The sequence below is a fragment of the Ictidomys tridecemlineatus genome, chromosome 4 (genome assembly GCF_052094955.1).
Source record: "Ictidomys tridecemlineatus isolate mIctTri1 chromosome 4, mIctTri1.hap1, whole genome shotgun sequence".
Classification (NCBI taxonomy): domain Eukaryota; kingdom Metazoa; phylum Chordata; class Mammalia; order Rodentia; family Sciuridae; genus Ictidomys; species Ictidomys tridecemlineatus.
The window spans coordinates 210,062,321-210,089,055 of record NC_135480.1 but is presented as its reverse complement, the minus strand read 5'-3'; the positions used below and the strand labels follow the sequence as shown (position 1 = coordinate 210,089,055).

The 26,735-nt window shown below is 43.6% G+C and overlaps 1 protein-coding gene across 6 annotated transcripts in view; it reads right to left on the bottom strand.

Moving 5' to 3' along the window:
• Ehmt1 (euchromatic histone lysine methyltransferase 1) overlaps positions 1 to 21,832 on the bottom strand; it is a 157,903-nt gene extending 136,071 nt beyond the window's left edge. For 2 of the 6 annotated variants that reach the window (XM_078048818.1, XM_078048820.1), the window contains exon 1: positions 21,739 to 21,789. In XM_078048818.1, coding sequence (XP_077904944.1) covers positions 21,739 to 21,759 — 21 coding nt within the window. In that variant the 5' untranslated portion in view covers positions 21,760 to 21,789. Of the gene's footprint in view, positions 1 to 21,738 lie in introns of all 6 variants that reach the window. The other 4 variants (XM_078048823.1, XM_078048821.1, XM_078048822.1 and 1 more) reach the window with 4 other exon arrangements.
• Positions 21,833 to 26,735: the final 4,903 nt, after the last annotated feature.

Sequence of the window (26,735 nt, the reverse complement as noted above, 5' to 3'; positions counted from 1 at the left end):
TTCATAAGTCTCTGAAACCCAGTGTACATTTGACATAGCACATCTCAGTTCCATGTGGCCACACTTCAAGAGTCCAGAGTCACCTTTTTTTGGAGATCACAGCCTCCTCTCCACCCAGGTCTACACATGGGCAACTGCCCAGCTTTACCCAAGATTCCACTTGGAATCCTGAGGGGAAAAAAAGACACCTGTGATCTCTGTGCAGAAAAAGAAAACTCCAACAAACCTTCCTCAGCGACCCCAAGAGACTGAGTATGTACTGCTTACTGTTCCTTTAACACTGGCTTACCTCTTCTAATGGCCATTACCAAAGGGTGCTTGTATTTCTCAGACCTAGAACACAAACCAGCACCTTCACAAATACCAGGCAGGCACCAGGCCTGGACTGCTCACCTATTTTCCAAGCCCACACCCAGCATTTAAGCATCTGTTTCAGAAATGAACAAATGAACGTACCCATGAATGAATTAACCGTTCCTGTCTATACTGAGAAGCAAGCATTCCTGGGCTACTAAAAAGTAAATAAATAAAACCACACACCGATCCTGGCCTCTTTCCCTTCCACAGTAAGTTATAAAATATTTACTCATTGCACAAAATGTGCCAGACAGTATTCAATATGTTGGGAAACTAATAAAGTTTGCAGTCCAGCCACTGAGACACCAACACACACACAAAAAAAAATTAAAACAAAAATAAGTACATGACAAAGGACAACATTCCTCTGAAACAGTTAAGTGTATGTCAATCAGCAGGGTGCAACCCGCCTCCCACTTCTGTACAGCCTAAAAGCTAATCGTGATTTAAATACATAATTCATGTAAGTATGAATTTCTCAAAAGTTACAAGAAACTCAAGTTCAAGCCTCCATACAAAGCTTTACTGGCAAAGAGCCTCATCCACTTGTTTATGTACTGTCCACAGACACGTCCATAATGCAAGAGAGCTGAGAAGCTGCACCCAGAATGCCTATGGGACATCCAGCCCGCCAGGTACAGTCAGATGGAGGTGCAGTTAAATGGTAAAGTGCTTGCCTAATGTGCACATTTTGTGAAAAAAAAAAAAAAAAAGGAGGGGAATAGAATAAAAAGATATCCACCGAGAACTCTTATACTCATCAACTATCTTCATAAAGGAAAAATTAAAACATGGTGGTACATGCCTATAATCCCAGCAAGGGGTGGGGGTGGTACTAAGACAGGAGGATCAGCCAGCCTCAGCAATTTAGTGAGGCCCTAAGCAACTTGTTAAGACCCTGTCTCTAAATAAAATACAGAATAGGGCTGGAGATATGGTTCAGTGGTCAAATGGATCTGAGTTCAATCCCCGGTACCCCCCCAAAAAAATTTTTTTTTAATTCTTAGATTTAAAAAAAAAAAAATCAGGGTTCATCACTGAAAGACTTGTCCTAGAAAAAATATTAAGCATATTGCAAGCTAATGAAGAGACACTAAACAGTTATTCAAACACATTTGAAGAAGAAAGTAATGGAGGAAGAAAGGAACAAAATAGACCACATGCTCCCAGACCAACACTGGAATTTGGCAATACCTATCAACGTAAACACATTTTTAAAGCAGAAATACAGAAAATTGTGTCACAGAGCAGCATTAACATATGAATACTTCCAGTAATTTTAATAACAGGGAATACTAAACTCTGAACCCCAATGAAGCAAACTGTTTTACTTCTAAAAAACTTTTATTCTTCTGATCTATATTACAAAAACAAAAACAAGTGGGAGAAAGGATGTTGAGTTTCAACCTCAGGACCTCATACAATTATGAAAGAGCTCCACAACCAAGAAAGTCCACTATATTTTTCACTTCAGTCAAAAATCTGTGGAGTGTGGCTGGGGTGTAGCTTAATGGTAAAGCATTTGCCTCACATGCAGGATGTCCTGGTTTGATTTCAAGCATCATAAAAAATAAATAAATTGCCAGGTAGCACACACTTATAATCCCAGCTGGAAGCTAAGGCAAGAGTATCACAAGTTCAAGTTCAGCCTAAGGAACTTGGCAAAACTCTGTCTCAAAATAAAAATTAAGGAAAAAAGGGGGCTGGGGTTGTGGCTCAGTGGTAGAGTGCTCGCCTAGTATGCAAGAGGCACTGGGTTCGAACCTCAGCACCACATAAAGTACAATAAAGATATTGGGTCTACCTAAAACTAAAAAAATAAATACTAAAACAAAAAAAACAAAAAAAAAACCTGTCTACCAGTATGGTGGCATATGCCTGTAATCCCAGTGGCTCAGAAGCCTAAGGCAGGAGAATCACGTGATCAAAGCCGGCCTCAGTTGCCCTAAGCAACTCAGTGAGACCCTAGCCCTAAATAAAATATTTTAAAAAGAGAAAAAAAGGGGGTGGGAGGGAAAGGGAGGGGGAGGGGATTAGCAAGGATGGTGGAATGTGATGGTCATCATTATACAAAATACATGTGCCAACATACCTTATATACAGAGATATGGAAAACTGTAGTATATATGTGTATTAAGAATTGTAATGCGGGGCTGAGGCTGTGGCTCAGAGGTAGAGCCCTCGCCTAGCATGTGCAAGGCCTGGGTTCAATCCTCAGCACCACATAAAAATATATAAAATAAAGACATTGTGTCTAGCTACAACTAAAAAATAAATATTAAAAAAAAGAATTTAATGCAAAAAAAAAGAATACATGTATAATGGCATAAATTGGCATGAACATACTTTGTATACAGAGATACAAAATATTGTGCTCTATTTGTGTAATAAGGATTATAATGCATTCCACTGCTGTCATGTAATTAGTAAATAAATAAATAGAAAACTATGAAGCAAAGCTTTAAAAAAGGGGGGGAAAAAAGAAAAGACAAGACTGGGTGGATTTGGAGATGCATCTCAGTGGCAGACCTCATGATTAGCATGTGTGAAGGGGAGAGAGAAGGGAAATTGCATGGTAAAGGAAGGAGACCCTCGTTGTTATACAAAATTACATATAAGAGGAAGTGAGGGGAAAAGGGAAATGAATTACAGTAGATGGGGTAGAAAGAGAAGATGGGAGGGGAGGAGAGGGGATGGGAGGGGAGGGGAGGGGAGGAGGGATAGTAGAGGATAGGAAAGGATAGGAAAGGCAGCAGAATACAACATACAGTATGTAAAAAAGTGGATGTGTAACCGAAGTGAATCTGCAATTTGTATACGGGGTAAAAATGGGAGTTCATAATCCGAGTGAATCAAATGTATGAAATATGATATGTCAAGAGCTTTGTAATGTTTTGAACAACTAATAATAAAAAAAAGAAAAAAATGCTACAGCTGTTACTGTAAAAAAAAAAAAAAGTCCTTGGTTCCATCCCTAGCACAGCTAAATATTTTTTGATAACTTAAAAGTTATTATTATCATTAGTTTTGCTTTTTGGCATACAAAGTCTAAAATATTTATTATCCTATCTTTGCAGAATGTGCATTGTACCATTCCAAAACCTCTTCCAAGTCTTAGTGAATTATCACCACCCACCCAACTGTTGGAGAAAATCCCCCTCCAACTGAGGCTCAGTCCCAGAAGTAGTCTTATACCCTCCTCATCTACCACATTAGACTAGTCACCACCTCCCGAAGACTGCACCTGCCTCCTCCAAACAGTCCTTCTGCAATCCCTCCTTCACACGAAGAATGATCCTTGTGATACACAAACCTCATTAAGTCACTTCTGGCCTGAAATCTTCTCACCACCTTAGAACCAGGACAAGAATCCTGAGCAAGTCCAATTCACCCCATCAGCCCACTCAGGCAGGCAGTTCCTCCTTGTCCCACAGACATTATCCTAGAAAGGTAATAAAAGAAACTTCACAAAACACTTAAGTGGTCTCAAAATGTAGATACCTTGTAAGCATTCAACCACTCACAGTCTGTTGTTGTCTCACCTGAGAGACCAAAAGTAGAGCCTGGGATGGGCCCTGCACATATTTTCAGCCCATGGGGAGACTCAGGCTCTGTCTTGATACACTCATCTCTTCATTTTCAAGGTGAATAAGAGCTCACTCCCACCTACATCTCTTAAGTCCTCTGATTTCTGCCCACCATTCTCCCAATGTAGAAGGCTATCCCTTCCACATTGGACCCAAGGCAGACCCAACAAACCTCTAGGGAAAACAGTAGCATCTACCACATACAGGTGATGCTAAAACCAAATCAGATAATGCAATAAGCCTCACTAGTCATCAAGGACTTCCACTTGACCAAATTCAAGGGTTAGTTCTTGATTTTTATCTCACACTTCTAGCAACTGTCAAAAGAGCTGAATACTCTGTCTTCACAAAACACTTCAAGTCTTATTCAAGTTCTCCTGCTGTTTCAGTCTACTTTGCTGGCTTCATTGTGTGATCTCAGGGTCCCAGAACTCTCCACAGCCCTCTTCTGCACATGAACTCTGTGGACCACCTTCCTATAATACATTTACACTTAACAATCCAATAGGCACTTCCATCCTCTCCCCCAAAATTTGCTGTTCCAATGGACTTCCCTTCTCAATAAACACAAACATCCTCTCACATGGTCAAGACTTCTCAGGTCAGGATGAACCTAACTGCTATGTTCAACTATAAAGCTCTAAAAATAAAAACCCTCAGTCTTGCTGCCATGGTTTAAATATCTGTCCCTCCAAAACTCAAGTAGAAATTTAACTGCCATTGTAATAGTATTAAGCAGTGGGACCTATTAGGAGATGAGCAAGCCCTGAGGGCAGAGCCTCAAGCCCTCATGGGATTAATGCCATTAAAAAAGGGCAAGTTCAGCCCCCTCTTGCTCCCCCTCATGGTCCCCCTTTTACCTCTTACCTTTCACCAAGGATGACACAGCAAAAAAGCCTTCATCAGTTGCCTGCACCTTGATCTTGGACTTCTTCCAGTCCCCAGAATATGAGTCAATAAATTTCTGTTCTTTTTTAAAAAATATTTTCTTTTTCAGTTGTAGGTGGACACAATACCTTTATTTTATTTTTATGTGGTGCTGAGGATTGAACCCAGTGGGTCATGCATGCCAGGCAAGTGCTCTACTACCGAACCACAGCCCCAGCCTTCTGTTCATTTTAAGTGACCCAGTTTCAGATATTCTAACACAGGAGCTGTTAACAAACCAAGACACTCACTACTCCTCTCTGCTCTTCCTTCAAATGTACATCTAGTATAAAGAGTGGAAATAAGCCAGGCACAGTGGCACATGCACAGCTCAGGAGGCTGAGGCAGGAGGATCACAAGTTCAAAGCCAACTTCATCAACGGCGAGGTGCTAAGCAACTCAGTGAGACCCTATCTCTAAATAAAATACAAAATAGAGCTAAGGATGTGGCTCAGTAGTTGAGTGTCCGAGTTCAATCCCCAGTAAAAGAAGAAAAAAAAAAAAAAAGAGTGGAAACAGAGCTGGAGTTATGGCTCAGTGGTACAGCACATGCCTGGCATGTATGAGGCCCTGGGTTCGATCCTCAGCACCATATATAAATAAATAAAATAAAAGATCCATTGACAGGGGTGGGGTGTAGCTCAGTGGAACAGTGTTTGCCTGGCATGTGTGAGACACATATAAATAACTAAAATAAAGGTCCATCAACAACTAAAAAATATTTAAAACAAAAAAGATCCATTGACAACTAAAAACATATTTTTTAAAAAAACATGGAAACACAGCAGTGTCAAAAAGCTATCAAGAACACTGAAAATTCAAGAAATGCAAAAGCAAAATTCTCCAACATGCCAGGAACAGTCAGCTGGAGGTACAGTTCCTACTGTATATTTCCAACCATCAAAATAATTAATCATTGTTCAAAACTTATACATCACTATAGATAATCTGGGGCTTTCATAGTATACTTATAAATAAACCTTGATGGATTAAAGAATATATATACTCAGAATCTGACCAATTCTTGAACCTTCACTGTTACCAACCTTGTCCAAACTCCCTTCATCTCTCATCAGGACTCCATCAACACCTCCTGAAGGGCCTCCCATGCCCACCCCTACCCCACACAGAAAGCCAGAGCAGGTCACTCCTCCACCCAAAAGCCCCCTAGCAGCTACTCAGCAGTTCAGGGTTAGGACCAGACCTCACAGGGTCTATACCTCACCACCTCACCCCTCCGTATCACACCCTGCTACATAGCATCCTGGCCTCCTCCAAGAAACAACAGGGCTCTTGGCAGGTGACTCCAACTCTGTGGTCTGTCTCACCTATAAGGCAGGGTAACAGTTGCCAATTGGAAGGACTGTTTAACAATTAAGTAAAAGCAGATAATGTGCTCAAAGTTCAGCCCTCAGAAAGTACTCCTGAACCACAGCAAGGCCTCTGCAACACCTCAAAGTGTCAAGCTATGGGCTGTGATTGTAGCTCAATGACAGAGCACCTGCCTAGCAACATGTGAGGCACTGGATTTGATTCTCAGCACTGCATATAAATAAAAAAGTTAAAAAGAGGTCCATTAACACCTAAAAAAAAACTTTTTTAATTTCTTTTTAATTTTTTTAGTTGTAAATAGACACAATACTTTTATTTTACTTATTTTTATGAGGTGCTGAGGATTGAACCCAGTGCATCACATGTACAACGCAGGCACTCTACCACTGAGCTACAACCCCAGCCTTTTTAATTTTTTTAAAAAGTGTGAAGCTGGGCTAGGGATGTGGCTCAAACAGTAGCGAGCTCACCTGGCATGCATGCGGCCCGGGTTCGATCCTCAGCACCACATACCAACAAAGATGTTGTGTCCGCCGAGAACTAAAAAATAAATATTAAAAAATTCTCTCTCTCCTCTCTCTCTCAAAAAAAAAAAAAAAAAAAGTGTGAAGCTATTACTCAAAGTCTTCCCCACAGCATGTCTTGCAAAAAAGTATTAACCCTGAACATCACATAAAAGCAAAGAAAATAAAGCAAAACATAAAAGTGATATTCCAGAGAGGAACACAGAGTGATAACCTACAAGAAGGGCAACTTACCAATTCTTTCCATACACTCCACAATAGTCTAAACATGTTCCAGAATAGCCACTTCTTATGTTTTGATCTTGATCTTAAAATCCATGCCAAAGGGGCTGGGATCATGGCTCAGTGGTAGAGTGTTTGCCTAGCATGCATGAGGCACTGGGTTTGATCCTCAGCACCACATAAAAATAAAGGTATTATGTCCACCTAAAAACTAAAAAGTAAATACTAAAAAATCCATGCCAAAGCTGGGGACAAGTGGCATACACCTGTAATCCCAGCAACTCAGGATGCTGAGAGGAAGATCACAAGGTCAAGGCCAACATCAGCAACTTAGATAGACTGTCTCCAAATAAATAAATAAATAAAGGGCTAGAGATGCAACTCACTGGTAAAGTGCCCCTAGGTTAAATCCTCAGTATCAAAAAAAAAAAAAAAAAAAAAAAATCCTTGTCAAAAACTTTGACTCAATTGTGCCATACAAATCAGTGTGCACTGACTAGTTGCTCACACATTAAAACAAGTCAGCATAAGGCAATTCTGCTTAAAATAAAGCCCTTACAATCCATTAAATGAAATTTGTCATATAAAAATAGATTGACACGGGCTGGGGATGTGGCTCAAGTGGTAGCGTGCTCGCCTGGCATGCATGCGGCCCGGGTTCGATCCTCAGCACCACATACAAACAAAGATGTTCTGTCCACCGAAAACTAAAAAATAAATATTAAAATTCTTTCTCTCCTCTCTCTCTTTAAAAAAAAATAGATTGACAAATTGTCACAGAATATATTCACAAACTACAGATACAATACAGAGCCCTAATATCCAGAGTATACAAAGAACTCAAAAAATCAGACAATAAGATAACAAATAACCCAATCAACAAATGGGCCAAGGACCTGAACAGACACTTCTCAGAGGAGGACATACAATTAATCAACAAGTACATGAAAAAATGCTCACCATCTCTAGCAGTCAGGGAAATGCAAATCAAAACCACCCTAAGATACCATCTCACTCCAGTGAGATTGGCAGCCATTATGCAGTCAAACAACAACAAGTGCTGGCGAGGATGTGGGGAAAAGGGTACTCTTGTACATTGCTGGTGGGACTGCAAACTGGTGCGGCCAATTTGGAAAGCAGTATGGAGATTCCTGGGAAAGCTGGGAATGGAACCACCATTTGACCCAGCTATTGCCCTTCTCAGACCTTAAAAGAGCGTACTATAGGGATACTGCCACATTGATGTTCATAGCAGCACAATTCACAATTGCTACACTGTGGAACCAACCCAGATGCCCTTCAATAGATGAATGGATAAAAAAAATGTGGCATTTATACACCATGGAGTATTTTGCAGCACTAAAAAATGACAAAATCATGGAATTTGCAGGGAAATGGATGGCACTAGAGCAGATTATGCTTAGTGAAGCTAGCCAATCCCTAAAAAACAAATACCAAATGTCTTCTTTGATATAATGAGAGCAACTAAGAACACAGCAGGGAAGAAGAGCAGGAAGAAAAGATTAACATTAAACAGAGACATGAGGTGGGAGGGAAAGGGAGAGAAAAAGGAAATTGCATGGGAATGGAGGGAGACCCTCATTGTTATACAAAATTACATATAAGAGGTTGTGAGGGGAATGGGATAATAAATAAGGAGGGAAATGAATTACAGTAGATGGGGTAGAGAGAGAAGATGGGAGGGGAGGGGAGGGGGGATAGTAGAGGATAGAAAAGGTAGCAGAATACAACAGTTACTAATATGGCATTATGTAAAAATGTGGATGTGTAACTGATGTGATTCTGCAATCTGTATTTGGGGTAAAAATGGGAGTTCATAACCCACTTGAATCTAATGTATGAAATATGATATGTCAAAAAAAAAAAAAAAAAACAAATTTCATCACGAGAAACAAGGAAAGGTGGATGAATTCAGTTAACACCCGGCAAGCCTACATCCTGTCCTTTCTCCTCTGCTCACTGGTGGGCAAAGTGGGCCCTGCCTTCCTTCAGACAGTAGGAAAGAGCAGGCAAGCTCTTTCCTCCTCCCATGCCCTTCTATGTCCCCCCAGCTCTCAAAAACAGAGACACTGGGAGCTACACGCTCCACCTCAATTCCTGGGAAAGTGGATCCTCCACCCCTTTCTACAGAGGCCCTCAAGGATGGACCTCAAATGCCAGAGTTTTTTGCTCAACAATGGTCATGTAGTCGTTGGGGTCCTGCTCAAATGGATAGTATACAATGCCTCACTACTATGGCATTGTATACACAGGTAGTATCAAAATGACCCAACCAATCTTGGCCCCAGAGATTTGAACTGGGGAAGAGGCTGCCCCAAATCTCAATCCAATGTACTTAATGACTGACAATGCCAAAAGAAAGAACTAGGTACCTTGAGGAAAGAAGCTGATCTTGAACCTGGGAGGTCAATCAGAGCATAGACAGCAGCATAAACAAAACAAGGTGGCATGACAGTGACAGGGTGGGCCTTTAACTGCAACAGAGAACTCACAGCCCTGCCCAGGGATCCCTCACCATTACTGCTATCCTTATTCCCCACAAGTAGACAATGAATGCCAAGCAGGAGAGAATATAATAACCTCTTCAAAAGACACGTGTCCATCACCAGACCAGCTTTCCTAGACAAGAACCATGCTGCCATCTTATGACGGCCTCAGCAGAACCTTCCTTTCACTTCTGCCACAGAAAAGGTAGGGGGCAGAGCTCAGGAATCACACATACAAATCAAGTAATACAAACTAAGTGACCTTAAACAAGAGAAAATGAAGACATGAAGCATGAGGAAGGGAGACCTCTTTGTGGGCCACATTAGGAATGAGGCACTGTTTTGCATGATGACCAGACAAGACAAACAAATGGAGATAGGAACTACAGAAGGGGATAAGAAACATGTGTTTGGGGTTTATGCTCCTTGTTAACTATCTCAAACTTCCTCATGAAACTGGGCAAGACAAGGCCCAGAAAACCAACTTGTAGCACCAAAAACTAAACAAAACCGATTCACACAGGAGTGCATGCTCATTCCTGATACACACATGAACCTCATCTCCCCTCTCCATCCTTGGTTGGCAACTAAGGACAGCTTATGGACAGAAGTCTAACTCTAACCACTTCCCTGGCTCTTTTTAAAGAGATTTACTTTTTTACTTTGTGACCTGAAAGATACTACAGGTAACCTCACTAAAAAACAGCAAGAAGTCTGGAGATATGGCTCAGTGGCAGATCTCTCACCCACCATGTGTGAGGCCCTGGATTCCATCCCCAGAACCAAAAATAACAACAAAAATGGCAAGATATACTTCTCCTCCTGCTCTTCTGTGAAATGGAGAAACTGGACTAGTAACCCCACCTGATAAAGAATAAGAAACTCCATACAAATCACTCGGTGTAGTGCTTGACTCATAGTAAGCACTGAAAAAACCATCAAATGTTTGTTATTACACACCTGTGTCCCAACCAGAGCCCTTCTAAGTAGGTGCCAGTACAACCCTGTGAACAGACAGAACCTCAGAGAGCCTTGCTCAATCATAAATGCCTGGCCTACTGGCTGAAGCCACTCACAGCAGCCACACAAGCAGAAGCTGGCCCACCACACTTCCACTGAGCCCACCATTCAACCTGTAGTATCTTTCAGGTCACAAAGCAAAAAATTAAGATCTCTTTTATTTTTATTTTTTTTTTTTGCATGAATTATTAGAATGTTTTCTAAAGCCTGCATTTTGCTCTTCACTGGATGTTGTTATCTATAGCTGCACTTTGGGGACAAACTACATGAACACTGATATATTATTTGCCATGCCTTTGAAACTGTGCAGTACTTTCATCAACATGGGAAACAAAATAAATGAGTAAAAGCTGCAACAGTTGTGTTTAAATGCAAGTGCAAAGGATCTCTTTTAAAATACCACTACAAGGCAGGTTTGGTGGTGCACACCTCTAATCCCAGTGGCTCAGGAGGCTGAGGCAGGAGGATTTTAAATTCAAAGCCAGCTTCACCAAAGGCAAGGCACCAAGCAACTCAGTGAGTGAGACCTTGTCTCTAAATAAAATACAAAATAGGGAGCTGGGGATGTGGCTCAAGCGGTAGCGCGCTCGCCTGGCATGCGTGCGGCCCGGGTTCGATCCTCAGCACCACATACCAACAAAGATGTTGTGTCCGCCGAGAACTAAAAAATAAAACATTAAAAATTCTCTCTCTCTCTCTTTCTCCTCTCTCACTCTCTCTTAAAAAAAAAAAAAAAATAGGGCTGGAGGGGCTGGGGATGTGGCGCAAGCGGTAGCGCGCTTGCCTGGCATGCGTGCGGCCCGGGTTCAATCCTCAGCACCACATACAAAGATTTTGTGTCCGCTGAAAACTAAAAAATAAATATTAAAATTCTCTCTCTCTCTCTCTCTCTCAAAAAAAAAAAAAAAAATAGGGCCGGGGATGTGGCTCAGTGTTCAAGTGCCCCTGAGTCCAATCCCCAGTACCCAAAAAAATAAATAAAATAAAATACCACTACAAGCCAAGTGCAGTGGTGCACACCTGTAATCCCAACGGCCTGGGAAGCTGAGACACTAAGCAACTCAGTGAGACCCTGCTTCTAAATAAAATACAAAATAAGGGGTTGAGGACACATGTGAGGCACTGGGTTCGATTCTCAGCACCGCATAAAAATAAATGAATATAATAAAGATCCATCAACAACTTAAAAAAATATAAAATATACTGAGCCCAGTGGTCGAGTGCCCCTGAGATCAATCCCCAGTACCAAAAACAGAAAAAAAGAACACAGGCAAACTGCAAGAATGAGGAAGCATCCTTGAGATTGAACCCAGGGACACTTTACCACTCAGCCTCACTGAACAGTTTGGAATCTCATGGGAGTGGGGACACAGACCATAAGTATAAAAGCTATCTTAGGAATAAGTTGGTAAGTAATTGTCAAACTGCACAGAACAGCAAAAGCCCTCCTGGTCTTTCTCAGGCTAGTATTTGGAGGACACTCCATGTCAGGTGCTGTCCACTTAGCACCAAGCACCATTCTTCCACCACCCTTCTTCTTCTAGGACTTGCACTTCACAACAACAGCTTCTCTTTACGGACAATACTCCAGCTAGCAAATGAAGACATGTCTCAACCCTAAAACGTGAGGGCTCTGAGTAGTACCAACAGCTAGTTTACCCTGCCAAACTGCATCTGATGAAGTCTCCAGAGTGGAAACAAATGGGAGCCACAAGAGTGAGCCAAATACTCCACTTTAAATTTCTCTAGCACACACACACACACACACACACACACACACACTTTTTTCTTTTTTGGTACCAGGGATTTGAACTCGACTACTGAGCCACACTCCCAGTCCTATTTTGTTTTTAATTAGAGACAGGATCTCACTGAGTTGCTTAGTGCCTCACCATTGCTGAGGCTGGCTTTGAACTTGAAATCATCCTGCTTCGGCCTCCCGAGCCGCTGGAATTAGAGGTATGTGCTACTGCACCCAACTCTATAGTAGTCATATTTTAAAAGTGATTTTTTTTTTGAGAGAGAGAGAGAGAGAGAGAGAGAGAGAGGAGGGAGGGAGGGGGGAGGGGGCGAGGGAGAGGGGGAGGGGGGGAGAGAGAGAGAGAGAGAGAGAGAGAATTTTTTAATATTTATTTTTTAGTTTTCGGCGGACACAATGTCTTTGTATGTGCTGCTGAGGATCGAACACTGGCCGCACACATGCCAGGCGAGCGCACTACCACTTGAGCCACATCCCCAGCCCCTTTAAAAGTGATTAATTACTTTTTTCTAATGTTTAACCCAATATGTCTAAAACTTAATATTTCAGCATGTAGCCAACAATTTTTGAAGGATTCTTGGGATACCTTACTTCCTGTTTTATACCAAGTCCTTGAAACCCCATATGTTTAGCTCTCACAGCATATGTAAATTCACAATGACCTCACTTAAGTGCTCCAGACTACAGGTGGTCCCTGTTTAAAACTAAAATAAGAAATCTGAATACTGACTAGATATTTATTGACTGAGAAATATTTAAATTAGCTCCAATATTCACAGAGGAAAACATTTTGGATGAGGTGGGAAGTGACAGAGGCATAGATGAAATGAGACTGGCCATGAGGAATAACAGCTGACCCTGGGGGTACAAGTAACAATATTCATTATACTACCATATCTTAAGTAAATGTGTGAAAGTTCCATAACAAAAGCCTAAAATATCTATATGTGTCTTTGCTTATATATTCACGAATATCTTTTTTTTTTTCAATATTAATTTTATTTAGCTTTCGGCGGACACAACATCTTTCTTTGTATGTGGTGCTGAGGTTCAAACCTGGGCCGCACACATGCCAGGCGAGCGAGCTACCACTTGAGCCACATCCCCAGCCCCATTCACAAATATCTTGAAGGATACACAAGAGGAGAACTAAGGCCAGGCACAGTGGCGCACACCTGTAATCCTAGGGGCTCGAAAGGCTGAGGCTGGAGGATTGAGAATTCAAAGCCAGCCTTAGCAAAAGTGAGGCACTAAACAACCCAGTAAGACCCTGTCTCTAAATAAAATACAAAATAGGGCTGGGGATGTAGCTCAGTGGTTGAGTGCCCCTGAGTTCAATCCCCAGTACATAAAAAAGAACTAAGTGGCTAGGGGACAGGATGGACATATTTCACTCTATGCTTACTGAATTCTGACCATGTTAACTGTCTTACTACTCAAAAATAAGTAAATTTGAAAACTTGTATTCCCTGATCCCCTGTACCTCTGGCCTAAGTCTACACACTACCCCCACTTCCATTCTCCACACAGAAGCCAGATCATCTTTTTAAAATACGACTCCCTAGGCTGGGGATGCAGCTCAGTTGGTTGAGCCTTGCCTCAAATATGCAAGGCTCTGGGTTCAACGACGGGGGGACACCCCCCATTCCCTGCCTCACAGCCTTCAGTGACTATGAAACATCCCAACTTGCTTCCTTGGTTACAAGGCCCTGTGTACACTTACCTAGCCTCTCCAGCTTCATCATATGCCACTTGCCCCTTCTGACCTAGAAATTCCACTGTATACTACCAAAAGACAACCTCACCCAGGTCAAAATCAGAGAAACTGGGACACCCATATGACCAACATCATTACCTACTGAAAATATTAAAGCCATGAACCCATGAAGATGATAAATGAAAGAGAAAAGTACAAATGGCATATAATATTGATTATAGCCAATTTTGAATGTGAACATGCACACTCATGAAGATAAGGGGAAAAAAAAACAATGACTAATACTCGGCATTCTGAGGTTTCTAGGTTTCAGTTTTCCAAATCCACTAAAATGCCTCATTTTTAAAAATATACCTACTGTATACCTTGCCATTCCAATTCATATCTTCCCTCCTTTAAGATCCAAACTTAGTTCTCTCTCTAATGAGGATTCCAAATACATCACAGCAGCCTTCCCTTGGTTATGTTAACTGATTCCATATCATTTCATGCTCAGGAATATTTGCTCTATTATACTACTAAATTCTTGAAATCATGAACCAATCTAAAAAAATTTGCATATTCTCTTACAAACATCTAGAACACCAATTCATAAACAGGTGCTCAATAAATGCTTTCTAACCTCTTGGAAACAGCATTTTCTTTTTCATTTTTTTTTCTTTTTTTGTGTGTGTGGTGCTGGGGATTGAACCCAGGGCCTAGTGCATGCAAGGCAAGCACTCTACCAACTGAGCTATATCCCCAGAAACAGAGTTTTAAAAATACTGTGGTTAGTTCTCAACAACCTATTGGAAGTGAATAAGAGAGCTGTAGCATAGCTCAGTGGTGTAGAGTCACTTACCTAGCACACACAAGGCCCTGGGCTCCATCCCTAGCACCACACAAATACAACAAAATTAATCAAAAAGTTTAAAAAAAAAAAAAAAAGCAGTCCAAAAACTTTTTCCAAAATAGAATATGAATTGACAGTAATGTTATTGGGAAAGTGACCCTTATGTAGAAAGACAGCACTTCAAAGGAAAAATCACTGCCAAAGTGTTAAAGAAATCACTCCAGCTTGTTTTCTTAAATCCAAAACCTTTACAGATTTATTTAAAATATGACATATTAAAAATTAGATAAAAACTAAAAAGATCTGAGGATGTAGCTCCATGGTAGAGCTATATTTTTTTTTCTTTAAAAATAAAATAAAGGGTGGGGATGTGGCTCAAGCAGTAGCGCACTCACCTGGCATGTGTGTGGCCCAAGTTCGATCCCTAGCACCACAAAGATGTTGTGTCTCCCAAAAACTAAATAAATAAATATTTAAAAAAATAAAAATAAAATAAAAACAGAAAAGTTGGCTCAGTTTTGGAATTGGTGTTTTCTACATAAATACCTTTGGCCAAATTAACTAGGCTCTCACAACCACTCCCTAAAAAGTCAATTTGGTGAGCAATCCAAGCTGAGGTCAAATTGTACTTGCCTTAATGTAAAGGTACCTGTTGGACATGGTGAATTCGATGAAATGATAAAGAAATCAAGTTTCTGAAGAGAGGTGGCCAAAATATGTTCCTTACAAGCTAAATAATTTTAAAAGACAAAACCTGATAGGAGGCAGAAGCAGGAAACCCCTACTCCAGCACTAACTGCATGTATGACCTAGACACCGTGTGGAAGTGAGGGCTAAGGGAAAAGCATCACTTCTGCCAGCCTGTTAGAACCAAGCCAGGACCAAGCCATCCCAATTCAGACCACACAGTAAGAAGCCTGAGAACAGCCCTGTGCACAGGCAACCAGTGCCCCAGCGAGGGCCCACTGTTTGAGATCCTTATCAGGTGCTTCTGAGCTCCTCTCTCCTCTTTTACAAAATCCAAAGACAAGAGCAGGAAAGAGAAACAAAAACTTCATCCAGAAAATGTTTAAAATCACTACACAAAACATGAACAGGAGTCAGGCACGGTGGTGCACACCTGAAATCCCAGCAGCTCGAGGCTGAGGCAGGAAGATGGCATGTTCAAAGCCAGCCTTAGCAATTTAGCAATGCCCTAAGCAACTCAATGAGACCCTGCCTCTAAATAAAATACAAAATACGGCTGGGGATGTGGCTCAGTGGTGGAGTGCCCCTGAGTTCAATCCCTAATACCAAAAAAAAAAAAAAAAACATGAACAGGAAGTTAAAGGAAAGGAAAACTAAACCACTCCATTGAGCAAAGAAATGAAAGTGGTTACTACTGACCCCAGGGCAAGGTTGGGGATGATGCCTGCAGGTGAAGGGGAGTGGATATAAAAACCACATAAAAAACATTCAGATAGGCAAGTCCCCTTTTCCTTAACCACAGGGGACTGGAGGTCCACCAGAAAAGCACCATGCTTGAAGTCAGCAAACAGAGAGAAAGGCAGAACTGAGTTTCTTCACTGAAAACAGGGAGACTAGGAAAAGGTTACTGCAGAACCAGGAGAGGACCCTCTTCTCCCCTTTTTAGACTAGATCCAGAAATTCCAGCTTATGCAGACAGCCCCCAATTTACAATGGTTCAACCTCAATTTTCAATTTTACCATGGTTCAATGGCAAGAGGCTACTGACAGACACACTGCTAGCAATGCAATTAGATGCTCTCTTAGGAGATTGCACAGCAGCCAAGAGCCCAAGAAATCAGGAGGGATAACAACTCATTCACTACCACATACAGTGTCGATGACCTATGAAGTTCACTAAGTTATGAGTATTCAATGTGCTTTCTACTTACAGTACTTAAGACTTAACAATGGGTTTATCAGGATGTAATAGTACCATAAATCAAGAAGCATCTATACCAATAAGACAAGACTGAGGAATCCTCCAGGGAAACCAAAGCATCCCAGAGAAAGACCTGTGGAGAGGAACGTTTGCTAGAGACAATCAGAAAACAGCAACCAATCATGATCCTGCAGTGAAAGCAACAAGTTAATAAGCCCCTCAAACAGTTTCTACCTCAAAGTGACTAAATGGTCAAAGAATGGAAGAAATGGAAGAAGTTTAGCAAAAAGGAATGCAGGGGGAACACAAACATCAAAAAAAAAAAAAAAAGAATTTTTTTCAAATAAATGCAGTTGGGCTGGGGATGTGGCTCAAGCGGTAGCAGGCTCGCCTGGCATGCGTGCGGCCCAGGTTCGATCCTCAGCACCACATACCAACAAAGATGTTGTGTCCGCCGAGAACTAAAAAAAAATAAATATTAAAAATTCTCTCTCTCTCCTCTCTCACTCTTTCTTTATAAAAAAAAAATGCAGTTTTTAAATAACTGTATAATTTCCTAATAATTTTTAATGTAACTTTAAAATTTAGCTTCAATTTTAAAAAAGTAAAAATATTACATACATAAACAAGAACAGGAAATTCTAAAAAAAAAAGGACCAAAAAACAGGAAAAAACATAAAATTATAACAAGTTAAAAACCCATTAATAGAAGTTGGGAAATAATAAAAACTGCTCCCAAAAAGTAGAACAAGAAGACCAAGACATGAAAAGGAAAAAAAAAAAAAAACTTCAAAAATTGGAAGACTAATATAAGGAAGTGCAACATTCAACTAAAGGAATGTTTTTTAAAAATATTTATTTAGTCATATATGAACACACAGTATCTCTATTTATTTTTATGTGGTACTGAGCATCGAACCCAGTGCCCCACACATATGAGGCAAGCGCTTTACCATTGAGCTATAGCCCCAGCCCCTCAACTAAAGGAATTTAAAAAGGAGCACAAAGATCAAAGCAGAGAATAACTTTTGTCTCAAATACATTGCAAAAAAATTCCTATAATAAAAAGGCTTTAAGCTCTAGATTTCACAGTTATTTACTATCCTACATGCAAGTGAAAAAAGGCTAGTACTAAGCACAAAGTGAATATTAAGAAAAATAAGGATGCAATGATCCTGAAAGTTTGGTGGGGGAATAATGCTTACAAGGATTAAGAATCAAAATGGACCTCTCAACAGCAACAAAGATATTGCATCCACAGCTTCAAAATGACTTCCATGGGGCTGAAGATGTAGCTAAGTGGTAGAGTGTTTACCTAACATACATGAGGGCCTGGGTTCTATCCCTATCACCACATAAAAATATATATATACATATATATATGTGTATATATATATATATATATATACACACACACACACACATACACACACATATATATTTTTAATTCGATCAAAATGACTTCCAACCAGGAAATCCATGCCTAGCCAGATTTATTATTCAAATATAGTGGTAGAATAAAGTACCTAAAGTTTATCTCCTGCTGCCCCCTTCTTGGGAAGCTACTGGAGACTATGTTCCACCATCACCACAAAGGAGTAAACGGAGCAGGAAAGGTGGGGTGGACAGCAACCTCAGGACAATCCTATGCACCAGATCAAGAGAACACTCATTCTGACTGAGGCAGGATAAACATAAGACAAAATACTGTGGAAGTCCACAGATGACCCCTAAAGTTGATGAATAAAGACAGAGGACAAGAATTGTCAAACACATTTAGAAACATGAAGTAAATGCTAGAGTTTCTTTTTTTTTTTTAATATTATTTACTAACATTTTTAAGAGTTTTTTTTAATTTATTTTTTAGTTTTAGATACACAATATCTTTATTTTATTTTTTTATGTGGTGCTGAGAATCGAACCCAGTGCCTCACGCATGCTAGGCGAGAGTGCTACCACTTGAGCCACATCATCAGCCCCAATGCTAGAGTTTCAAGTCACTGCTGCCTCAAATGTTTTTTAGTACTGACTGTGTAAGTTATGCTCCTATGTTATTTTACTAAAAAAATAAGATATGAAAAGATACATGGTAGTCACACTTTTAGACTACAGAATTTGCCTAAAAAGGCACTCCTGCTGAAAGATGATTTTTTTTTTTTGTATCAGCATTTAACCCAGAGTACTTAACCATTGAGCCACATCCCTTTTTATTTTTTATTTTGAAATGGGGCCAGGTGCAGTGGCTCATGTCTGTAATCCCAGCAGCTCAGGAGCCTGAGACAGGAGGATTGGGAATTCAAAGCTAGCATCAGCAATAGCGAGGCACTAAGCAACTCAGTGAGACTCTCTAAATAAAATACAAAATAGGGATGGGGATGTGGAGCCCCTGAGTTCAATCCCCAGTACCAAAAAAAAAAAAAAAAAAAAAAAAAAGAAAGAGAAAAGAAAAGAAACAAGATCTCACTAAGTTACTTAGAGCCTTTCTAAATTGCTGAAGCTGGCTTTGAACTTGCATCGCTCCTGCCTCAGCCTCCCCAGCCACTGAAATTACAGGTGTAATCATGCATGACAGTAATTCTTTTTAGTGAGAAAATGTGTTGATTACTTTTGTAGGCCAAGTAAAAGGGAAAAAATATGCAGTTAGAAAGTGTGAAGTGTTGGGCTGGGGATATAGCTCAGTTGGTAGAGTGTTTGCCTTGCATGCACAAGGCCCTAGGTTCAATCCCCAGCACCAAAAACAAACAAAAAGAAAGGGTGAAGTGAGCCAGACAAATGACACACACCTGTGATCCCAGCAACTCGGGAGACTGAGACAGGAGAATGGCAAGCTCAAAGCCAGCTGGCAACTTAGCAAGGCCCTAGATAACTTAGCAAGATTCTGCCTTAAAATAAAAAAATAAAAAGGAGGGATGGGGTTGTGGCTTAGTGGTAGAGCACTTGCCTACCATGTGTGAGGCACTAGGTTCAATCCCCAGCACCACAGAAATAAATAAAATACATTGTGTCCATCTACAACTTAAAAAAATTTTAAATAAAAGGCTGGGGATGTGGCCAAACAGTCATGTACCCGGCTCAATCCCCAGTACCAAAAAAGAAAGAAAAGTTTGAAGCATCAGTTTTGTTGGTTTAATCATTCTGTAATCAGCAAACCCTCAGCCATAAACCATTTCCCAGATTCAGTAACAACAATGATCTTATGCCTATCCATTTCCAGGGGCAGTGGTACAGGGCCAGAAAGGACATCCTATCATGCAACTCCATAAAAAAATGCTTATAATTCCAGCAGCATGGGAGGCTGAGGCAGGAGGATTGTGAATCGAAGGCCAGCCTCAGCAATTTAGTGAGGCCCTATACAACTTAGCAAGACCCTATCTATAAATAAAAACTTTTAAAAAATATATTATTTTTTAAAAGGCTGGGGATGTATCCCAGTGGTTTAATACTTATAATCATAAGTCTAAAAAGACAGCTCTCATTAACCTTAACTGATTGTCAAGATAAAACAAGTGTTTTAGGAGTATGGACTCTGTAGCCAAATTACCTGCATCTTCATCATCTTGGCCACAAGCTCTGTAATACTGCGCCTACTGTACCTATTTCCTCACCTACAAATGAAAATTTAACAGAACGTATCTCATAAGATTGCTGTCAGGCTTGTATAAGTGAACTCACTCAACACACTATGGCAGGGCTGGGCCAACACCGGCTCCATAAACACAGGCTGTCATTAGCACAGTCTGCAAGTCCTGTATTTGAGGCTGCCTGTGGAATCAGACATTCTGGCCATTCCCTCCTCCATCATTTACTAAGCTCCTACTATGTGTACCCGGCAGTGAACAAGCGCTAGGCCTACAAGTGCTGGCAAAGTTATTTGGGTACTACCAAGTCTTATTTTTCTCATCTATTAGGCAAAAAGTAACAATATCTGCCGCACAGAGGAAACTATAAGAGGTAACTTCTCTTAAGAGCTCCCACAGTGCCTGGGACACAGCAGGCACTCAACAAATTACATCGCTAATCACTCCACATCTTCCCTACCAGCCCGCAAGTGCCTCGGGATGTTCTGCCCCTTTGGGTTCCGGTGCCTAACTCGGTCCTTGAGCAAACACTCCCTGCCTTCAATCTGAGAACTCCCCAGCACCTTCCGAGTTCACTTACAACAACAAACCCCCAAGAGCAAGGGAGCGAGCCGGCGATGCTGCGACCACGCGTCATCCGAGATAACCACCTACTGTTAAGCCGGTGTGCCGGGATGTCAAGCCGGCTCCTCGTCACTTTTCAGTCTAGAGGTCCCACGGCTGCGGCTCTCCCGCAGGGCAGCCGCGGTCCACGGGGCCCAGAGCGCACCACTCCGCGTCCCACCGGCGCCCGTCCGGCCGCTGCCAGCGGGGGCAGCCGGGTCCGCCTCGCCCAGAGCGCCGTCCGCGCCGCCACGGCCGGCACAGGACCGACCCTCGGGAACGGGCCGGGGGAGCCACCACCCCAAACAAAAGAACGCCAACTCCTCGGCCGCGGGGCCGGGCCGCGGCTGCTGGGAAATAAACTTGAGGCGCGGGCGCCCCCCGCGCGAGCGCCCCGCCGGTGGCTGCGGGCGGCAGCGCTTTGTCCGCCGAGAGGCGCGCCGGGACCGCCAACTTTTCCGTAAAGATGGTGCCACGCTCTCGCACCGAGTGAAAGGTCACGGTGAGGGCCAGCGGGCGCAGGGCCGGCCTCGCCTCCACGGCGCCCAAGTTGGCCGGCCCCACTTTCCCTTTTGTCCCCGCAGCCCTGCCCGCCCGGCCAGGCCAGCGCGCGGCAGCTGCGCTCGCGAGCGGGAGGAGCGGGACTGCGGCCACCCGCCGCCGCCGCCGCCGCCGCCGCCGGGGCCCGCCGCGCACAAAGCGCGCCGGCGGAGCGCGGGCCGGACGCCGGGGCCTCGGCGCGGCCTGACCTGAGGCGGCGGCGGGGGCGCGCGTCCCCGCCCGGCCCGCCACCTGGCCGGCTCCCCGCCCCCGCGCCGCCGCCGCCGCCGCCACCGCTGCCGTCGCCCGCCAACCCCCTGCCGCCCCGCCGGCCCTGCGCCTCACCTCGGCATCGGCGGCCGCCATGGCCCGGGCCCGCAGCGTGGCCCCGCCCCTCCCGCGCGCCATCGCCCCGCCCGCGCCTCGCGGCCCAGGGCCGGGGCGGGGCCGGCTGCCCGCGTCTGCGCCTGCGCGCGCACTCGCGCCTGCGCGCCGGTGTCCGAGGTGAGGGGCGCCTGCGCGCCGAGGCGGGACCTTGGAGGCGCCTGCGCGTTGGAGCGGGGCCGGTCGGCGCCTGCGCGCTAGCGCCCGGCTACGGCGTCCTGGGCTAGCTGGGCGCTTGGGAGTATCCTGGAGCGGAGAAGCTGCACTGCTGAGTATATAGTGGCTGCCGGGAATCCTTTCATCGCCAGTCTCGGATTTTGTTACCTTCTCTTTCAGTTACTCCAGTCAGCCGCCTTGGAAAATTCAGTATTGAATAGAACCTAGGCTTTTTTTGTTTCGTTTTTAACTGAGGGTTGAGCCCAGGGGTGCTTAACCCTCAAGCCATATCCCCAGCCATTTTTTTATTATTATTTTTATTTAATCCCAAAGAGCTGGGATTATGGGTGGGCACCATTGTGCCCAACTAAAGGACGATTATGGAATGCGATCCTTGGATGGAACTGGGTATTAAAGTCACTCATGTTTTCACCAAATTACTAGTTTCTGCCGCAACTTTTTGTTGTTAAAAAGAAAGTCAAAATAAAAAGGTCTCCCTAATTTGCTGAGGCTGGCTTTGAACTTGAGATCCTCCTGCCTCAGCCTCCCGGTCGCTGGGATGACAGGCGTGGCCACCGGGCTGGCTGGTCCCTAGTTTTGCAATCGCGCTGTGTTTGGATAGCTGTCTCCCCTTTGCGCAGCACATCCACGCTGCAGTCGCTGCCCGCTGTGCCCCCGTGGGCGCTCAGGCGGCCGCCAGCTGTGGGCATCGAGAGCTTGCGCGCGGCCCAGCACCTTTAATTTTCTTGGTAATGGCCCCTGAGCGCCGGAGAGGGGATGCCACGATTCGGATATGCCAAAGAGAGGCTGCACAATGCTTCCTTTAAGTGAAAAAGAAAGAAAGTTCTCGACTTCATAAAAGAAACCGGATGCTGAGGTTGATAAGATCCTCCTAGGAAAGGAAGATCTCCCATCCGTGCAATTATGAAAGAAAAAAAAATCTGCTAGCTTCCCTGTCGCACCTCGCACTGGAGCAGTAGGATTACAGTGTCTGTGAGCGCTACTTTGAGGTGCACAAGGTATTAAATTTGTGGGTAGACAATGAACAGAAACGTGTTGCAATTAGTGGCAGCGTCCAGAAGGCATTGAGCCTAAAACAAGACTTCCCCAAGGGAGCCCTTGAAATAGAGGGCACCAAGCCATTTACTTCAAGGGATGATTACAAAGACTAAAGAATAGGTTTGGATTGCAAAACAAAAACTTCTAGCAATGAAGAAGCTGCTGCCCTGTTTCCAGTAGAATTGAAGGCATTGACTAAGGAAAAAGTTCTTAAGGAAGAACTTGAGTCATCAGCAGAAGACACTGAAAGAGAAGTGGGGACAATGCCAAAATTTGCTGAAGTGTTTCAAATTGAACAGACATCGAAGGACTATTGTATTTATTTATTTGTTTGTTTGTTTGTTTTAGTTGTTGATGGACCTTCATTTTATTTGATTATTTAGATGTGGTGCTGGGAATTGAACTCAGTGCCCCACATGTACCAGGCAAGCACTCTACCCCTGAGCTACAACTCCAGCCCCAGAAATATTTTTTTTAAACTGGGGTTTGAGCCCAGGGCCCCAAATGCTAGATAAGTGTTCAACCATTGAGCTACATCCCCAGCCCTTTTTTGAGAGAGGTTCTCACTGATTGCCACAACTGGCCTTAAATTTGGATCCTCCTGCTTCAGCCTTCGGAATACAGTCCTTGGATGGAACTCAGTAATAAATTCACCTATATGATCACCAAATGACTAGTCTCTACAGCAAATTTTTGTTGTTGTTGAAAAGACAAAATAACTTCCAATTTCTATGTTATTACAAAAAGTTGGGGAGCAGGGGGAGAACTACACCAGACAAATGATGCAGGCTTGTCATCTCACCAATTTGGGAGGCTGAAGCAGGAGGATCACAAGTTCAAGGACAGAATGGGCAACTTAGCCAGACCCTACCTCAAACAAAATAAGAGCTAGAGCTGGAGCTCAGAGGTAGAGCACTTGCCTACCTGCATGAGGCCCTGGGCTCCATTTCCACCACCCCAACATCACAAAAAGAAAACCATTATCTGCGACATCCAACCACCCATACCATGATGGCTCAAAGGTCTAGGATCACCTAAAGCAGGTGATCTCTCCTAGAGCATGATCAGGTCAGTAGTAGCCTAGTGCTACATCACCTACACCATTCACCTTACTTCCTCCCATCACATAGGCACTTACAGAAGGGTGAATACAGAACAATAAGATGGCTGAGAGATCACAGTCATGCAATTTTTATTACAGTACATTATATAATTCTTCTATTTTGCGGGGTGGGGGGTGTACCAGGAATTGAATCCAGGGCGCTTAACCACTGAGCCACATCCCCAGCCATGTGTGTATATATATATATTTTTTTTTTTTTAAGAGGGTCTTGCTGAGTTGCTTAAGGCCTCACTCAATTGCTGAGGCTGGCTTTAAACTCATGATCCTCCTGCCTCAGCCTCCCAAGCTACTGAGATTACAGGCATGGGCCACTACACCCAACTAATTATTTTGTTACTAATGTCAGTCTCTTCCCATACCGAATTCATTGGTTAAATTTTATTGTATGTGTAAGGAAAATCATTTTATGTACAGGTTTCAGTACCACATGTGATTTCAGTCATCCACAGAGTGTTGTAGAACACACCCCTGCAGATGAGAAGGACTGTAAATTGGTGTTCTGGTGGGCAGGCCTAGGGTGAAGAACTCAAGGCTCAACTCTTAACCTCTAAACCCAGATACATTTTGATTTCCTGAGCTTTCACAAAGGCAGTCATCCTGAGTTGCTTTGTAGGGGGGTGCCCCAATTGGAGGTCTGCAGCAGAGGGGTGATATGCTTATGGGGTGTGCCTGGCATGGAGGAAGGTGCTCTGGTTAGAGGAGGGACCCTACTTAGGCAAGGTCCCAGGTTCCTGGTAGGGAGGAATGCCCCAGCTGCTAGGAGGGATTCCAGCTAGGGGAATGTCCCAACTCCACATGTATTCTGATTGGGAGGATGTCCTAAGGATTGAGAAACTGCACAGAGGGGATTTCTCCTCTAGGGAAATGATCCAGCTGGCAGAGGTGTCCTGAATGGGAAGGGGGTATTCCAATATGGAGGAGTGCCCTGGTTGGGAGGTATCCCAGTTAGGGGGTAGCTCTGGTTAAGAATGGGTGCTCTGGAGTGATGTCACACTGGAAGGGTTGATGGACTGGGGTTTCTCAGATGAGATGCTGCCCCTGGCTATCCCCAGGCACATACTTTCTTGCACACCAAGCACCCTTCACTGGACAATGTACTTAGAGCCTCATAAAGCCTTTTAGGCTACCTGCTTCCTGTGGCCAAATCTGTCTCTTCTGTCCCTGAGACTTGAGAAAAGCATACAGCAAAACTGATGTTCTCACTGCCAAGAAATAAGGACACTCTGAGTCTTGACAGTCATAGACTCAGTCTCATGAGGAAAAAATAGAAAAATGACTCTGCTACATCTGCATTGTCAGTGTACACAGATAAAGAGAAATGGACAGCCCTAAGTGCCATTCCAGTTTTCTTTAGGGCGATTCAACCTTTCTGTCAAAGCCCCTGAGCCCCCAACCCACCCTCCCTGTATCCCACTCCATCTCCACTCCTGCCTTAGGACCTCCTCTGACCCCTCCAGGGAACTTTTATCTCTAGTATACGCAGGGTTCACTTTGCTGTGTACCTCTAGTTAACAATGAGATCAACCAGCCCTTTGCTTTATCTGGCTCTGTATCCTGCATGTCACATGACAACCCTGTACTCTTACTGGGCATGTTATCTGTCTTATCCTAGGATAGCACTGTTTTGTGTGCTCAGAATAATACAAGAGACAAATAGTTGTTAGATGAACATATGCAGTTAAAATGTGGGGGAAACCCCTTACCATGCAAATGTAACCACAAATGCATGTGACAAGTAGGCTATAGGCAGGCTTCCCACTCCAATTTTGTAGACCTGCCTTCCTTTGATGGCCACTGACCACATATCTGCAGTTCTCATCAGGTGATGTGTGCTTATCAAGCCTAGACAGACTTGAGAGGCAGGCACTGTTGGCACCCTCACAAGTGATGGAAGCCAGGAAGCCAAGCACCTGCGGGGTGGCACTGGCTAGAGGCCAAGATGGGACTCCAACCCAGGCATCTCTTCTGGGTTGGAAGTAGATGCACTACTTCTAGCATGTGCTTACAGACTAACCCACCTGTAGCCTCCTGTCCGCCTTCTTCCAGTTGTCATCCTTCCCCTTGTCCCAGGGAGTTAGTGTTAGCTGAATACAAGGCTACTTGGCCAGAGCCCACACTGCCAACTGCAAGGGCTGACCTACAGCGTGTGCAAGTGACAGCCCATAGTCCATCTGTCCATCTGAAGCTTCAGCCTAGGGATGACAGCCACTTACCAGGCCTGTCCTCTGGTGCAATCAGGTTAGTGAGTATGTGACCTGTTCCCTAAGAGTCACGAACTTGTTACTCAGCCAAGGTGGCTGACACACCTAGTATCTCTCCACTCTATCAGAGAAGTCATGCGGCCCAAATCTACCCTGACTACCCCCATTGAGTCATTCCCATGGAGCAACAAAGGCAGTACCTCCAGGCCCTCCCTTGGGACTACAGCAGCAGGGTGCCTCTCTGGGAAACACTGCCCACAGTACCCCACCTATCTAGCTCTGGAAGCCTAGAACATAGCCTTTAAAACATGGTCCTGGGTGAGAGCAGACAGGCATGACCTGCAGAGCCAGCTGAGCATTGGTGTTAATAGCCTCCAAAGGCCCAAGGGAGGGGGTTCCACTGTGGGCAGGGGCCTCGC